This window comes from Parus major, chromosome 3, assembly GCF_001522545.3.
Source record: "Parus major isolate Abel chromosome 3, Parus_major1.1, whole genome shotgun sequence".
In the NCBI taxonomy this organism is placed as follows: Eukaryota; Metazoa; Chordata; class Aves; order Passeriformes; family Paridae; genus Parus; species Parus major.
The window spans coordinates 84,744,528-84,762,959 of NC_031770.1; the positions used below are offsets into that span (position 1 = coordinate 84,744,528).

Sequence of the window (18,432 nt, forward strand, 5' to 3'; positions counted from 1 at the left end):
GTCTAGGCTAAGTTATGACATATTCAAAAATATAATCAAAAAATGGACAGTGCCTTGCTCTGGGTTCAGTGCATGAGACTGTTATATCAAAGTAGGTTTCTAAGCAGGTCAAATTGTGTCTTGTGTGCAGAAAACTCATGCTATGACAGCATGTATGGTGACATTTTTAACACAGTAGCGATGTTAAATCTATTCTCAGTAGGAAATGTAAAACTGTGCTTGAAGGAGGGAGTGGTATTTCTGTGAACATCTAGAAAACCACTCATCAAACTTCTGGGAGTATTTTAAAAGACTTGTAGACATGGTCCTTAGGGACATGGTTTAGTGGTGGACTTTGCACTTTGGACTTAGGTTACTGGTTGAACTAGGTAATCTTAGAAGTCTTTTTCAACCGAAACAATTCTCTGAAGTTAGCAAGTGTTCAGATATCAAAGGCTCTAGTAAAATTGTGTGTGTTAATTGCTGAGGGAGAAAAGAACCTTCCTGCTGAGCTCTGCACCAAGAATAATATATCATCCACAATAAACAAATTACAGGCTTATGGCTAATGTCTCTAAACTGCCTGGAGAAACTTCTGATCTTGGCCTTGATCCATAAGAATGAAAGGGTAACAGAGAGAAAGTAATGCCATTTTCTTGTTTACCTTGCCTCAAATATCTTTCTTTGTTAGTCAAAAGCTTACGGACTTGACATTGGAAAAATCTGGGTGTACTGTTGATGTAGAAGCTGGTAAAACACTTGGAATGACATGGAATTTATAATGAGGAATAAATTCCAACAAAATGTATGAATGTGAATGGGTATCTAAGTAGTCTTGGAATGTAACCGAGTTCAATTGTTCACGTAACTTTTGCTTCCTCTTTACTGCAGAATTTTGGTTTTAGTGAATTAGGTACTTTCAACCCAATTTTATTTTAAAAGCAGCTTGAAGATTACTGGGTCCAAAGAAATTGTGTATACTTTGCTTCTAAAACTACTAGTGTTCAATGTCTAGAAACTTCTGTATTGCACAAAACGTTGATTTTGATCTAAAGAGGTAAAATTAAGTTTTCTGGAAGCTATGTGATTTACAAAAAACAAGGGCTAGTGTGATAAATCATCAGTGTGCTGTGCTTACATGAAGTCTTAATACATGTCGGAGTGGTCATGAGATGCTTAAGTACCACTGATGTGATGTGGGATGCTGGAATTTGCATAGCAGGTTTGTTTTGCTCAAAAGGGGAAAGGAATTGGTTACCTTAATAAGAGTATGCAGATGGGGTGAAAAAAACCACCCAGTAGTGATACCTCATAGCTGCAACACTGAGCAGCCTTATCAGATAAAAATAGATAGCAGAAAATTTGAGCATATATGTTTCCTTTTTATTTAAGGCTTATGGTATGTCAGCTTTGCCTCTAAACTTGATAAAGGGAACTACCAGTGCATCTTATGAACGTTTAGAGAACACTGAAGATATTGAAGAAGTGGAACAACATTTACTGAGGATTAAATCAAAGGTAAGGTTTTTGTTGTTCTCACTTTCTTAATGATTTTTTTTTTTCCTTGCTTACTAGGTCATAGTCACGCTGTAGAGTCTTTGTTCCAGAAAAAATAGTAAGTCAGAAATTAATAGCTTGCAGTTATTTGACTTACTTTGGAACAAACACGTGTGGTCACTTCTGTAGCAGTGATTATATTCTTTGTCGGTCCTGCAGCAGTAGTTATTTCTGTCTTATTTCAGTGTAAACACTTATTTAGTAAGTGTTAACAAATGAAACTTCTTGAGGCCTGCTTGCATGGAAAAGATGCTTTGTAGATACTAACTTCACTTAGTCTGCTACCAGAAATGACATCCAATTTGATTACTTACTCAATGCAGTGTAGTTAACACTGGATACTTGGCACATAGAGCTGTCATGATTTGGATTCATCAAACTATTAATCATCTTTATGAATAAATAACAGCTCCAGATATTCATGTTTCCCAGTTAATGTACCTTGCTGTTATAAATATCTTTATGAAAAGCATACATATGGAAAGCTGTTTGGAGTCCTAAATATCCCTAGGATGTGAACACCATTTGTAAACCCATGATGGTTTTGCAGCTAATGGGAATGCTGTGCCTCATATAAGCAAGACACTTTTAACAATCTTCGAGTGCAAGCCAAAGAAGCATAAGTTTTTTTAATATACAGATGATATGGGGAAAATCTCCCACCTCTTTTTTTCAACCCGTTTCAGATAATGGCTTGACCAGCGTTTTCACAGCCTTGTTTGGGAAAAGTGACATGGAGGTGCCTCACTTCCATCCTGGCAGTCCATCTGTGCTGTTTTGTGCTCTGTGATAGTAGACTTCAGAGATGTTGAAGCAGTTCCAACAGTCTTCCCTTGACACTTGGCTTACCTCTACACAGTGTGGGCACCTTCAGTGCTCTAGATATTTTGTTGAATACAGAAATCTAAAAAATAGTCTGGTTAAATTACCATGTTTTGGTTCTGCACAAAGTACTACAGCACCAAAGTTATCCTGTACTGAAATCAGTATGAGAAAAATGAGAAATCTGTGACTAATGGATCATTACTTATTACAGAAGACCCTGGAAATGTTGGATTATCATAATTTGTAACTGGTCTTACTGTTCAGTCTGGTTAAGCTATAGATTCAAAAAGTAGAAAGTTCTTAATTTATGTTTATATTATAATGTGACCTTTAGTGCGAACTAGTTTTTCTTGTTTCATGGATTCTGGTCAGGATTCTACCACATTCTGTAATGGAAATCTTAGCTCTTCAGTTAGATGTGCATTAAGTTGTGTTACTGAGAGTACTATATAGTAAAAACTAGAAGTATGGAGGTATGCAGCTGAGATCCAATATATAGTATATAATTACTAGTACATCTGGAAGGTTTATTTCATTAGTCTTATATTATTAAAGCTCGATCTCGCGGATTGGGAGCTTGAACTGTTGTCAAAAAGTCCTTTTTAAGTCAGAGGTGCTATACAGGGTATAGTACACATGTTCCTATTAAAAGTAGATTTTAATCTCCAATTTAAGTGCTATGTGTGCCTATCATGTGATCATAGTCTTTTTGACAAATTAATTTTTTTTAACTTCACCAGTATAAAGTGTAATATTATTTACAGGAAGAATCCTTTAAAATAAGAGAAAAATTAACAAGGAATTTCGAAACTTTAAAATATAGTTTTAGTGTATTTCCTATTACAAAATAATCTTTTTTCCAAGTATGAGTTCATAATATAAAAGTATCAATGTTAGAAACAATTTTGTTTGTTCAAATTTTTTGGTTCAGCTACCTAATGCTCATTTTGTTGCTTTTGCTTATAGCAAATAACTGACATGTGAGGATGTGCTGCTCACTTTACAGCAGAGTGTAATGGTTCCTGCTCAGTGTTTAAAGGCTCAAAATTGAAATACATTTTTTAGCATAATGATCTAAAAAACTATCTGGTACATTTAACTGATTCTTGGGGTGGTGCTACCTATTATCTGACCTATGTTTCTTGCTCAAGAAACGTAGCTGAGTATTGAGTGGAATGTTGAAAAGAAAATAAGTGCCAAGATGGGTATATAAGCTTAATCATGGAATTTAATGGAAGTTACCTGAAAATTACCATGTTCAACTCTCCACACAAAATATGGACCTCTTCCAGGTTAGATCAGGTTATTTAGATCATGACTGTACTTTTAAACCATTTCTAGCCATGGAGACTATCCACCCTGTTAAAGTTTTTGAACATTTTCATTGTGAAAAGTGGCTCCTGCCACCTAAATAGGAATTCCTCTTATTGCAACTTGTGACTTTTGCACTTCATCCTCTTGATATTCATAGAAATTATACATGTATGAATTATATACTAGCAATTCTTTAGAGTTGTTGTAAATAATTTAAGTAGCTATTGAGTCTATTTTCTTGATTTAGTGACTCTTGATCTTTTGCCCTCTTTTTGTAACCAGTGCAGAGATGGTCGTCCTCTGTCATCGAGGGATAGACGGACTTTACAACAGCTAGAAGAGAAATTAAGGACACTTCGAAGGAGAGAGAGGCATCTGGAGTCTATTGAGAAAAGCTGGTGGACAAAGTTCTGTGAAGCTATTCGACCTCTGAAGGTTAAACATCACTTTTTGATACTTAAATTGAAATAACTTCCAATTTCCTTTTCCCCACATAAATCACAGGTCAAGTTTACTACCCTGAATATCAACTGCTTTTTTTATTTTTTTAAAATTTACTCGAGTACTGCACAATGATATCCCTAAAGTGAATTGTGACCTGTTAGAAAACCTTTTACTTTGTTTTAGCTCTGATTTAGATTTAAAAATTAGCAAATCCTAGTTGATCTACTGTAGTGCTACTGCCATAGAAAATCTGAATATCTTTCTTTTTTATCAAACATACGAAAATGAGAAGAAGAGAAGGAAGAATTCTATAGCTGTCAGTTAGCTTAGGTTAATCTATATTACATGTATCCAGCAGAAATGAGACACTTTGATAATATATGCATTTGGAACAAGCGTCTTGCCAAGGAATTGCTTGATAAATAGCAAGCTAGCTGAATAGAACTTAATGTCATGGAACTTAACCAATGCAAAAAAAGATGGTTACTAGGGCAAAGCTTTTATCTTGGTCTGTTTGATCTTAGGACTTTGATTTTCAGTAGATACCTGGTTTTGAAAACTAGTACTTTTATGAACAGTATTGCCATATAAAGTATTTCTTGCCAACTAGATGTAGGAAGAAATTTCAGCATTGCTTTCAACTGTAGGCTGCTTTTGGGAAAGCTGGGGAGAGGGGGGGTGGGTTGTAAACAATTTCTTCTGTCAATGCTGCTGTTAATGCTGAGAGCTGAAGGCTCTGGGCTGAAATTGCAGCTGAACAAAAGCTTTCAGCGTGCAATCCTTAGAGGAGTTACCTTGCTATGATACATTACAAATACAGACTGAGCTCTTTCATTGAAAGGACAAATATGCCTAACTATTCATGTTAACAGTTTGGAGGCTTCCTTTTGATTTTAAAAAATACAGCTTGTATATTAAGTATTAAGCTTCTGTAACTTTGCACATAAAGCTCAAATTTGAGAAGTATGTTTGCCATATATTTTGTCTCTGTGACTTTAACAGTTCATTGTGTTCTCACAGGAAAGCATACAATATTATTACCTACTCAGTTTATCACCTACAGTCTGGATCGTATTCCAGCGTCTCCTTGTTTTTGTGGTTTGAAAGCTTTGTATTCTCTCAGTAACTGTGACAGTCACTGAGTTGTTGACTCATGAATCACAGACTAAAGCAGAGTTGCAGGTGGATAATTTTTCCTGACAGATTTTTCTTATACTGTGGTTGTGCTATGAAGCATGTCAGAACTTGTTTACTTTGACTAGAGCTGTCCTATGAAGGTGGTAATGTCTATCACTTAATTACATGTTAACTCTTACAGAGCTGTTTTACTGTTGCTTGAAGAGCATTTGGGATGTCTTTGCAGGTATATAACTGTCAGTTGTTCAATTGGGCTTTAAGAAAAGGTGAAAATCTGTTCACTGTCTATACATAGTACTTCTATTCAATGTAGAAGTGCAGAAAATCTTGGAGCTTTGCTTATGGTCTTACAACATTTTCACCTTCAGTGGTTTCAATTTGGATGTTACTGTTCAAATATGTGGCTGCTTCTCAGACCTCAAGAGAAATTCCATTTCTTGTGAAGCAAGTACTAGATAGAGAATCCTTTTTCTGTTTTATATTTGGGACAGTTTATGGGATTTGCAGACTCTTATTGGGGCTAACAGAATAACATGTTCACAAATTGCACTTTATCTTCAAGGTCTTTTACAGTGTTAGCTTAGTGTCTACATTCAAACTTCTGTTAACTACTGTCTTTGTATTGTGTCCTCAAGTGTTCTTGCTTTAATTGTTATTTAATAGATACTGCTAGGTATCTATTAGCATGGGATTTGTTGTTAAAGGGAAAACTGAAAAGTAGAAAGCCTCACTTGACAATTATTTTACTCAAAGCTAACTCAAAGGTGAAGCTGTTAGTTTTTCAATTCAGTCAAAAGCTGAGCATCTTAAGATCCCAGGGAACTGAATATTGGCCAACATGGGGTTGTTGAGTAATGTTGAATTAGTCTAATTTCTTTCTACAAAATGTAACATTTCCTGCTTCTCTTCTTTCTATTTCTTCCACTTTCATCTGATAGTCAGCAACAGGAGAAATGTCATATACTATGAGTTTATAAAAAAAAAAAATTAGTGAAAACTAACTCCAGAGCACATAGCTATGTTTGTTCAATATGTGAACAAGACTATAGGACATGAAACATGGAAGTCTGCTCAACGATAATAAATTGGCAGTATTGTATCTGTATTTTCATGGTGTTCTTCTCAGCCAGTGGGAACAAACTGGAGATACCTCAGGTAATACAAGAAAATCAAGTGCTATTTTGAGATCTGCATGAACAGAGACCCCACTCTTTCTCTCCAAGGCTCAACTCCTTTAGTCCCGGCTCTGGAGTGGCACAGAAGGGAATAGGGAGTTGCCATTAGTCCATAACACCTCTACTCTGCTGTTGCTTCCTCTTCACACTGTTTCTGTTCCAGTGTGAGTGGACTCCATGAACTGTAGTTCCTGTCAGAGGAACATGTGGGATCTCTGTAGGCTGTGGCTTCCTTTAGGAAATATCCTCTTGTTCTGATGTGGGATTCTCTATAGGCTAAGTGTGGTTATCTGCTCTGGCATAGTCCTCTAGAGTACGGGGGCCTCTAGGTCAAGCTGAGGTAGAAATGTCTGCTCTGTTCTCTGCAGTATCACCTCTTTTGCTGAGCTTGGTGCCTATCTACAGGGTGAATATTAACAATTCTTGGAAGTTATTTTTGAGGCTTTTTAAACCATTACCAACTGTTTGTGGATCATTTCTGCTCCGAGTAAATTAAATCTGAAATTCCATGGTTATCTTAGTAACACTTCAGAATTATCCACAGATGAAATAGCTTAGCTTGACTGATCTGGGAGTGGGGATAGGAGGCAAACTCCTAACACTAACATTTCAAAATGTTAGATGTCACTTCAGAAGACAGGCATATTCCAGAGGAGATACAAATACCTGTCTAGTGGCCATATCTGGCAGAAGGTAGTGAAGAATTATGAGATTCAGACTCTTGGCCTCAATTGGTTTTGCATATCTATTTCTTGTACAGCTAATACCTAGGAGGAGTTTGCTGTGGAGAGGTAAAATCTTGGTACATTTAATTGTGGGGAAATGCAATACTTAATGCTTACCTTGATACTGATCTCTAAAGCTATATCTTATAAGACCTACATAATTTGAGTTGTTTTATAAGTGATGTTCTAATATTGTGTTAGAGTTTGCAGATGGAAGTTTATTTTCAGAATTTAATGAACAGTAATAGTATTGTATCTGAGTGTCATTAACAAGCAGCTGTAATAAAGTTCTTAACCTTTTTGTGATGGTTGTGTGCCAAGTTTTGAGGGTAATAAAAAAAACCTGAAATTCCCTCATTCATGTGAGAGACCGTGCATTGTGTTCCTGCATAAAGAATTTTGAAATTACTCTGTCTAGGTCTCAAGTCTATCAATCTGAAAATGTTTGGGGAAGTTAAGTGTGCTTATTTGATTGTATTCCATGACTAGAGTTTCTAGGAAAACACAGTGAAACTCTTGGAACTGTAACTGGATGGGTTTCCTATCTGGACTCTCTCCTGTGTATCATCCCCTAAACTCCCCAGGGAAAAGATTGTGAGGGAGAAAACTTGTCAGAAGGAGAGGAGAATAGTTTCCTGAACTAGCTGATGACACAAGAAATACAATAGATGTTCTGGTTGAGACAGCTTGGAGAATCAGTTCCTGGCTCAAGTGCTGTATTTGGTAGGCATAATAAAAACACTTTTCTGTGTTTAAATGAGGACCTGGCATTTGGGCTTGGTTGAGTTTTTCATCACTCCCAAGTGACTTGGTCATTGTACATTTCAGAATGGTGCTACAGGAGGGAGCTTTTACTTAGGAAGGGTGAGATGTTCCTTGTAAGCTGTGCACAGATTGCCTTCGGTTGGAAGGTGAGCACACAGGTGGGGTGATCAAGGCAGTATTCCCTAATTAATTAAATCTAAATGTGTATACATAGTTAAGGAAGGCTTTCTACATAATATAGCGAGTACAGGTTGTGAGTTCTGCTGAATGCTATGTTCATTAAATGTAATGTGTCATCTCTTAATGTCACTTTGACACTGGGGGAGATTGGTGTATTACACTAGAGCATGTGATGTACTTGACAAACTATGTTTAACAGGGTAAAAGCTTTGTGAGCACTTCTCTTAAGTATTTACCAAAAAGTTACTGCTTCAAGTGTATTTAAGCTCTGAAGTGCTCCAAGATTAGTTTGCTATTGAAACAAAGGCAAGTGTTCACTTCTTGCATCAAGTGCAAACGCTTTCAGTTAAATTGCTCTAAATTTTTATTTGTAGATTGTGTGGGGAGTATTCTTCATCATCGTGGCATTGCTCTTCACTGTCTCTTTGTTCTTGTCAAAGTAAGTACATTTCAGGTTTTTCTTGACCATTTAAACTACCTAGTTTCTTCTCCAATATAAAAATTGGTGTGGTTTGAGTCAGCTCCCTTCTTTTCAATGTTACGTCTCTTTCAGTAGAGCTGCACTTCTCGTTATAACAGTACATATTGAAATAGAGCAAAATGTACCAAAATAAACTGAAGAAAGAACATGTTTCAGACAGAAAACAGTTCTGATTCAGCAGAGGAGTTAAGCATATATGTTCAGTAAGTCTTCACAGAACAAGTGCAGTGAGTGTGGTAAAGCAAAGTATGTATCTGTATAGACGCTAGACAGCTGTCACTCTGGGATTAGTTCAGTTTTTTGGTTTTTTTTCTTTTGAGCTGCTATTGTAAATTAAACTAAGGATAAGATAAGGGTCTGGGAGAACTGCAGTGCTTACACAGTTTTTCTAATTCCTGCAGCTTGGACAAAGCTCTGCATTCAGCTGGCTTTGACTCAGGATTTATAATTCTAGGAACTAATATAACCAATCCATTGAATATGCTGTTACCAGTTCTTCAAAGAGTAAGTAAAGAAATGGTGATATACATCTGTAAGAGCACTCTTCTGTTTTCTTCTAAACTTTTTCCCAATTCATTGACTGAATTCAAAATGAATTCCCCTAATTCATTAAAACAACATTTTCTAGATGTGTGTTCAATAAAAGCAAGGCAACTTCTGTATTAATCTTTAGTTATTAATTACTGATATTAAAATCTTGGGTGAATGGAATCTAATTTGAACAAGGAAGGTGGTGCTTGAAAGTGATTTTGATGCGATGAGAATACAGTGGGAACAGAGAATGACAGCAGTTGTAACTACAACTACTCTGCACAGAATAAAAGCAACTTTGTTCCATGTTCTACATGCATTCTAGTTGGTGTATTGGATAGCTTAGGCCTTTTTAGTGAAGTAAATTCAATTTTTTCACTTTTTAATATATTGCACATTGAAAACTAAGCTTTATAACATACATTGGGTATGTTATAGTAAGGTATTAGTCTTGGAAGCAAATCCAGTGTAAAAACATACATCGTTTAACTACAGAGCAGTTGGAAGGCAACAAGTACACATACAAATTTGAGTTTGTCATGAGTGAACTGAGGAAAAGAAAAGCTTTAATTAGCTAGTACTTTATTCCCCCCCAGCTTATTCCTATATTCCCCCCCCCAGTTTATTCCTATGTTCTTGATATAATGCATTGCTTCCCCATGTCTTTTAAAACTATTGAATATGTAAGCTTGTAGGTCACTGAGAAAAACAGTGTTCAGCAGCAATATTATCTCAAGCTTTTATTAATGTAAATATAAAAATCAATTTTTGTATACAAATATGATCAGAAAAATAGTAACAAATATGCAGTCCTGAAATAATTGTTGCCACTGTGGACTTGTCATTCTGTGGACATATTTAAAATAATTAAGTATTTCATGGCCTAAAATATATATAACACTTCAAAATTAAGGCATGCCTTAAATGAATAAAAAGGCTTGGTGCTTTCCCAAGCTAATTGTCTAAGCTCTATTAGCAGCAAGCTATGTTAGCTATATTTGGAGTCAGCTATGTAAAACTTTAAAATAGGATTCTTGACTACCTCAGATATAAGCTATAGAAACTACTTAGTTTTGAGTGGGAGAAGAGCTTTTTTCCTTGTCTTTTTAACTGCTTGTGTTCTTGTTCTAGGTTTTTCCACTTGATTATATTCTTATCACAACCATTGTCATGTACTTTATCTTCACTTCAATGGCAGGGATTCGGAACATGGGAATATGGTTCTTCTGGACAAGGGTAAATATAACTTTAGAGTTTAGTTTCTAATACTCATATATTTAAAAAAATATATGCTCTTGAATGTATTTTTTTTATTTCTTTATAAATATGGGATGTTGCTAATAGCAATGTCTGTATGCCTAATGAGCGTTAAAAGCCTATTGTACAATTTGCACTGCTTTTGGAAGGTGTTTCATTTTATCAACTTATCAGACTGCCAAGTCATCAAACTGGTGTTTTAATTTGAGCAATAGAGTCACCTGACTCCTTTGAGTGTCTAATCAGTGTCCCTTTAGCTCTAACTTAAAGCCATATGATTGTTATATTTGAACTACTCGTCAACTTTATGGTCAAAATCTATAATGTGGCATGTAGTCAGAGGTTCGTGAATTACCAGCTGCGTGACAAGCATGTTTAGCTTCATAAGAGAAAATAGTGCAGTAGTGGTAGGGCTATCTAAATATTCTGCAAATAATTTATTATTGTATACAAGCAGCTTTGTATCCAATAGCATGACATGCCTTTCTCTGGTACTTGGTTAAATATTTCCCTGCTAATGTGCCTACTTTCCCTTTGAAATTGTCACCTTGACATGTGGTGACACTTCAACATTGTGAACAATGACCGTCAGTCTTTGCAATGAGTTGTGAGATTAGTTGTTGGTCTTGGTGCTGCCATTTTCCCTTCAGCTGCCAGCTTGTTTACCCTAACATGATACTCAGGTTGAGGGGAATTAGAGTAGAGGTGTCTTCAGGGCAAAAAGGAAGGATTATGTTGTCCCCTGCAATGTTAAATGGACAGGATGCCACCGTATCCATTGTACACAGCCTGGGAATGCTCTCTCATGGCTCCATCCTCTGTTTCTAGATCTGATGAGGGGTATGTTCAGATGACACCTCACTTTGACCAAAGGACAGAATATTCCTTGATAAACCAATACACAGGGTTTTATAGGCACAGGCAATTTTCATCTTGATACTAAATGCTAGTGTATGTTTTGGGTCATTAATACAAATAGAACTTAATCTGGTTAAATAGCTGTGCTTTGAAATTTGGGTAAATACACCTGAAAACCTGCTTTGAACCAGTGGAATGAAATTACCAGAAGGTAATTTTAGCAACCTCCTACTTCTGGCAGTAGAATTAAAACTTACTTTAACTAAAGAGTTTTTTGAATGCTTTCAAAAAAAGAGAAATATTTCATTGTGTTAATTTTTTTTTCTGGTTTTAGCTTTATAAAATCAGACGAGGAAAAACTCGACCTCAAGCACTCTTATTTCTCTGTATGATACTTCTGTTGATAGTTCTTCATACAAGCTACATGATTTACAGTCTTGCCCCACAGTATGTAATGTATGGAAGTCAGAAATACCTGGTACAGGTGAGATGCATTTTTTTGTGTTTAAATTTTATTTTCTGCATTAAAAATGTACGGGTTACCGAAACTTTGGAAGTCACACATTTTCAGATTTTCAAGAGACTTTGGTAGGCAGTTTTTTTTTAAAATATTAGCTGGTCTCTTGATAATTCACAAGCCAGAAGCTGATTGCACTATATATTAAGCAGCTTAATTTCTAGATCATCTGAAGACTTTTTGAAACTGAGGTTTGTTTTACTCCTTCTGGTAAGACAGTTGTTAGCTGCCACTGGACTTGGTGCTGGCCTGCTTAGGCTGCTGAATGACTATGTTGAGGATTATTTTGAATTTGTAAGGCTGTGTAAAGAATGAAATCAGTATTGTTCCACAGCTGATGATTTTTATCTGCATATTTATGAGGAATGACAAAGGTAACTTGGTACAGTAGAAAATAATCTGAGTGGAGCTAAGTGTGTGCAGATGAATCACATTTCAGGCACTTTGGACTGTTGAACTTCATGAAATTCCATGCAGTTCTTGCATTGTAAAATGTTCTACAGAACTAAGCAGTTAAAATTTACTCTGCTTTTGATATTGCAGTTTTGTGTATTTCAAGGTTTTGATTTTTTTAAGTCTTTAATCTTCTGTACCTTAAGAATTAATTTATTGTATTACATCTTGGTTTGAGTGGCAGCCTGCATGTTTATGGGGAAGTTCAGAGTTACATATCAGAAGCATCTTGAGAGGTTTCATGGATGGCTGTTTATTAAGGTCTGGTATCTTACAGGGGTATTCTTCATTAGATCTAATCTTGCAAATGTAGATGACTAACCAGGTCATGAACTGGTTGCTTACTCAGGTGCAGTGAAGTCAAGATCCCTTAGTGTGCTGTTTGATGTTTGATTTTCACAAAAACAAAACAGTTGAGCTGGAGTGGTCAAAATAAAGGAATTAAATGAGATTGAAGTGATTGGATGCTTCTTTGAGTTTTTGGAATATCTCTGTAGTTCTCTAGGAGGATGTTCCTGTGGGAGCAGAGCACACCTGCTTTACAAACTGAATGCCTGCTGGCTTCCTTCAACTGCAACTATTTAGTAAAATTTGTAACTTATATGTATCAATTCCCTTAAACGGTGGATATGGAATACTTGGGGTGAGAGTATTACAAGGAGAAATTGAACTTGGAGTCCTGTTAAATCAGCACGAAGAGGAACTTGCTCAACTTAAATGTGTTGGTGTGGTAGGATTGTCACTGCAGGAATTGGAGGTCTTAGTAAATGCTACTGCTGTCTTTACATTTGAATTATCTGGTAATGGGCAGTTGGTCATCCTGATACTAATCCAAGCACAATAATAGAATCACTGTAGGGGATTTGATTATTTGGTATTTAGGAAGTGTAATGCATTTTTTTTTAGTTTTTATCCTAAGTATAACACAAAATAAACATACTTTGGCTCAACTTGTCAGAATTAGGGTAGTGGCAGCTACCTAAAACTAAGATGAAAGTCAGTTTAGGTGCATTTACATGGAACTTCTGGCATGGTTGCTTACTGTTTATGTAGCCTAGAACATCATATAGCTGTATCTGAATTAGTTATGAGCTCAAGCCCCTGTAAAAGACAGTTTTGGGTTTTTTTTTTATGTTGTAGAATGATTGTATGCTTCCAATTACAGTGCAGAACCAATGTGGGTGTAAGAGTGGGAAGAACAATTCCATTAAGGGTCCTACTGAATTAGTCTTTAAGCCTTGCAGTGAACTGAGTATAGAACCCTTTGTGATAAAGTTTGTAGATAGCATGGAAGATTTCAAGAGAAAAACAAATAACAAAGGCTGTAGCTGGCAGTGTGTTTTGCTTTATGAATAAAATAAACTGTGCGTATATTAAGGGAGGCAGAATGTTTGATACTTAACACTTACATGTTAGCTGTTTATGACAAGAAGTATCTGAAGATAAATGCGAAATTTCTAAGAAAAAAGGGTCAAGAAAATAGAGCACAGCAGCAGGAAGACTCTTGTCATTCTTGCAGCTATAGCAATATAATTCTGGTCAGCACTGCAGGAAGGATTAGTTGGAACGGTTGAGTAGAGCTGTAGCTTTCTGTTTAAAGGATTAAAAAATAATTTGGTCAAGATAGCCATCCTGGGTCCTCAGCTTATGTCTCATTTCAAAGAGATGTGTTTCAAGTGCATAATCTAATTTGAGTAGAAACTAGTTTTATTGTTAAAATAACGTGAGACACAAAGAATATGCTGGTAAATTATATCTGACTTGTCTGGCATACCAAATAGATAGAAGATTTTTTGAAAACATCCTCTTAGAGTGTTTCACAATGTACCAGAAACATTGTCTGTGTCTGACTACCTTGGTAACTGGATGTTAAATTTTGATATTGAAGTGAGGAGAGATAGTCTGGGAATGAAGAGAAGCAAGATATTTTTCTATGAATGTAGAAATGAAGAGGTTCTTAAGAATTATGAATATATAGATTATGGATTTAGGAGTGTTCAGGAACATAACCAGGAGCAGGGCAAGTGAACTAGACATAGCAAGCTTCCTGATGATAACCCTATGCACCAGCTCACTTTGACTGTTCAGGTTTTCATTGTGCTCTCACACGACTGTTGATTTTGTCCTTTAAAATACCACTTGTAACCTACAGTGTGTAAGAACCAAGCAATAAATGAGCATAATTCCAGGAAAGCTTAATGGATGGGTGGGCTGATAAACATGTGTATGACTCATGTTGGCTCATAGACTGTGTGAAAGGAGTATTTCCCACTTTGCTTTGCTCTACAGTAATTCCAAATCTAGTAATGTGTCAAACTAAATAGTTATCACAATCTCTTGTAATGCATGAGATACGTTAGATTCCTGTTTGAATCTTGAACTGTTTCCTTTGGAAACAGCTCTTCTGGCAAGTGCTTTTAATTTGGAGGTGCTGATAACTTTTCCTTTTAACTGAATATGTATATAAAAGTGGAGCTTTTGTGAGGCAATTAGCATTAACTAGATGTGGGCTACTTGCTTTATTAACTCTGAGCACTGGTGTGTTCAAAGCATGTGACCCCAATTCATTAAAAGTGTCTTCAGCTGTGGTGTCTGTAGGAAACCTTTGAAAATTGATTCTGGATATTGTGCCATACCAACCAAATCCCTCTGTAGGAGTTTGTTCAACTTTCATAACTCTTCAGACACCAAAGACAGCTTGGCTTCACATCTTGAAGCAATTTATTGTATCTGTTAATCAGCAATGACTCTTATCATAACTTTTCACAAATAATGAATTGTATCCACATCCAGGCCACCTTCTTAGCTTTCTAGCAAAAGCATAACTTTACCTGTGCTTGAGGTATAATTCCTATTTCTGTTCAATAAAGCCAAGGGTTACTTTGCCTTTGTCTGAAAGAAAGACCACTGCTTCCTGATATTTTTACCCATTGGACCTCTAAGACTTGGTTGATCCAGACAGGAATTAAAAAGCCAGTACTTGCCATAAACAGCATGGATACTTTTCCATGTTTCTCTGGTTGGGGACCAGAGCAGCAACAATCATCACATAGATAATTTGGAGGAGTGGAGCTAAATTGCAGGACCCAGAGTGTCTCCATTGTCAACAACAGGATTCCAGAAGTATCATCCCTTGGCTAAGTGTGGAAACAAGATCTCTCCAAGTTCTTGATCCTTAACATAAGCAGAAACTAACCATGCAGGTGTAACAGGCTGTGTCCTAATCCTTTATATAATAACTTGCTATTATCTGAAGTGTCCAAAATAAGTCAGCTCTTGAAGCACACATACTGAGTTAGTGTCCATAGTTTTGTCTCATGCTTGGCCTCAATGCATCCTGCTTTCAGCCTTGGAATAGGTGGGATAACAGAACACTAAAGTTTTACTCTGGCAATACTTCTACTAAAATTGTCTTAAATTGTAGGACTGTTTATGGAGAACAGTGATACAAGATCTGGAAAAAAGCATAGGTGTTGTCAAAGAAAGCCCATAGGTCTAGCTATTGTATTTAAAATTCTGTTAATATGTTAAAGTGAATGAAAATAAGGAAGGTAAAACTTTGAAATGGCTATTTTGTCATTGTTTTGTGCTTTTCCTGTGTGTCCTGTGGAATTTTACAAGGTATGATGCTGTTCTTTTGAAAGAACTGCTTGGTATGACTGAGAAATGTAAGCTGGAATACTGACAGTCAGCTGGAATACATTCTGGAGATGGGAAACTGCTAAATGTACACTGGATAATTGAAATTTCACGTGTTCTGTTGTTTCTGACTACACATTCTCTTTTGTTTCTGATCCCTGTGACGAAGTCTTACTCCTTTTAGATCTGTTTAAGGCAGTCTCCTTGCTGTCATGGCCTTGCATTAAACAAAATTAACTACATGTACAAATTGCTGATTTTTTGGATAGACATTGAGTTTCTCTTGACTGTTCAAAGTGAAAGCTGAATTTGCTTAATATTGGTAAACTTCCTCAATTAAGTTGTTAGAGCTTAGTTTTATGTGCCACCTTGTACTGATTGCTGATATGTTTTAAGGAACTTTTTTCAGTCTGAAGAAAAGGTGTTGACTCTTAGTGGTTTCTCTTTAGAGGGTTTTCTGTTTAGGAAATCATGAGGGTACAAGTAAGTGCAGTAGGTATGAGACCCTTTAAAGTGAATCAAGGTATAAAAAAATCAATGTAATGCAAAGGATTTACATTGGACTCTGCTATAATTATTCACTGATTGTTCATGTTCCTTGAAAGGGTCAGTTTTCCAAAGATTTGGGACATGTAAGACATTTGGGGTTTCAATAGTTCACTTAAGCATAATTTCTCTTCTACCCTGGCAGTCCAAGTATGTTGCATGCTACCATCTGGCTTTTAAACCAGAAGTAAATTGTTATTCATTATCGTTACCAATACTAATACTTTTGTGGTGTCTTCATCACCAAAGGTGATTTTCAAATTACTTTTATGTACAGTTAAAAATTTAGTTTCAGAGCTCAAATATATTTTTCTCAAGTCTTCAGGAAGAACACAAGCTATTAATTTTTTTTAATAAAATCATATTTAGAAATGTTTTTGTTTTATACCTTACAGCTTACTGTGCATATACTGTTCAAAAATAATAGTTTTGAATATTCTAAGAGATCTGTTCAAGTTTTTTTTTAATTCACTGGAAAATATATTTGGTTTCTGCACTATCATTGTCTATGGAAGACTGCTGCAGGTAGACTAGTGTACTAATTTTCCTTATTTATAATGCAGAGTAATGAGACAATTAATGGTCAGCCAAGGAATGTGACACTTGTTTCTAAAGACTGTGATGCAGATGCACCTGAAGGTAAGATATATTTGTTTCCTGTATTTCTAATGTGATAGGTGCATGCTCAGCTGTAATAAGCAGCTTAATCTGTCTTCATGAAAGCCCGAAATGAAGCTTTGATGTATAGTTAAAGCTTACTTTATTCATTTCAAGGAATGACTATTTTTAGTAGAAACCATGGGTAACAAAGCACTCCAGTTAACTGTAAAATTTTACATTTGCTTTAATGTGTATGTAGAAGATCTTAAAAATAACCCCCTGCTGGTGAATAACTTAGCATTGGAAGTGCGCTTCACTGTGGATGTTTGTCATACAAACATGCAGATAGGTATTCTATTTGGTTTCTCTATGTACTCAGGAAAACTAAGGTCTGAGCTTCTCAGTGGAACTTGAGATTCTCAGTGGAAAGTTACAGATAAGAGAATTGCATAATTTTTAATGAGATGTAAATGTGGACTCTTCCATGAGCAATGATACCAGTAGAACTAAAAATCTTAAGACTTTTCTTCCTAATTCTCTTAGAGTTATGCTGGAAATTATAGGGAATGATAAATTTTTTCAGCTGTATTACTAAATGTCCCCTTTTTGACTGTTATTTGGGCAGATGATGTATTACGGATATTCTGGAGTTAAGTAGTAACTAGCAAGCAGATGGCTAATGCTGGAATGTTCCTTGACTTTCCATCTATGTAGGCCTTAATGTTGATTTTTTTGTATTTTTTTTTTCAAGAGACTGGTAATATTTTGTTTAGTGCTTATTCATCTATGAAACTTTAGTAAAGTTGTGAATGAGTTTTAGCCTGGTTTCATTAAAAAAACAAGCTAATTGAAATCATGCTGGTTTTATTTTTTGCAGTCTTACTTTACACTTTGCTTCCCTGTGCATATAAACAGTTTTTTCAGTTTGAATTGCAAAAAACATTGCAACACTGATAGTGCTCTTTAAGGTCACAATCATAGTGATTGTGCTAACACTGATCTCAACATAAGATTTATAGCCTTCAGAATGGTCCAGATTTTTTTGAATCCAAGCCTTCAGTTGTTCTTACTCTGGCCAACTTTCAGCTCCTCTGTATGAACAGCAGTTGTACTGTATGTGCATTTCTATCCTTAGAAAATGCTCAACAGCGTTAATAATTGATAGATAAATAGTTGTCCTGTATTCTTCTCTTATTATCAGTATTGTGTAACTCCTGATTTTTTGACTGCTTCTAGTTCTTAACAGCCACTCAGTTTTTCTCTACTTTGGTTACTTGAAAATATACAACTTGGTTTATTTTTGTACTAGTGGTGGTAACAGGACCATCAGTTCTTTGTTCCTGGTCTGTCAAGCCAGGTCTCTTCTGCAGGGCAGTTCCCTTGTTATCTTCAAATTTAGTATATGTGTTAGTCTCATTCCTGGTGGCTCATAGCATTTCCCAAGGGTGA

The 18,432-nt window shown here is 35.9% G+C and overlaps 1 protein-coding gene across 2 annotated transcripts in view; it reads left to right on the forward strand.

Moving 5' to 3' along the window:
• LMBRD1 (LMBR1 domain containing 1) overlaps nucleotides 1–18,432 on the forward strand; it is a 69,232-nt gene that overhangs the window by 39,822 nt on the left and 10,978 nt on the right. For both annotated transcript variants that reach the window (XM_015622593.1, XM_015622594.1), the window contains exons 8-14: nucleotides 1,372–1,497; nucleotides 3,958–4,110; nucleotides 8,476–8,540; nucleotides 8,984–9,086; nucleotides 10,245–10,349; nucleotides 11,563–11,712; nucleotides 16,947–17,022. In XM_015622593.1, coding sequence (XP_015478079.1) covers nucleotides 1,372–1,497; nucleotides 3,958–4,110; nucleotides 8,476–8,540; nucleotides 8,984–9,086; nucleotides 10,245–10,349; nucleotides 11,563–11,712; nucleotides 16,947–17,022 — 778 coding nt within the window. The remainder of the gene's footprint in view (nucleotides 1–1,371; nucleotides 1,498–3,957; nucleotides 4,111–8,475; nucleotides 8,541–8,983; nucleotides 9,087–10,244; nucleotides 10,350–11,562; nucleotides 11,713–16,946; nucleotides 17,023–18,432) is intronic.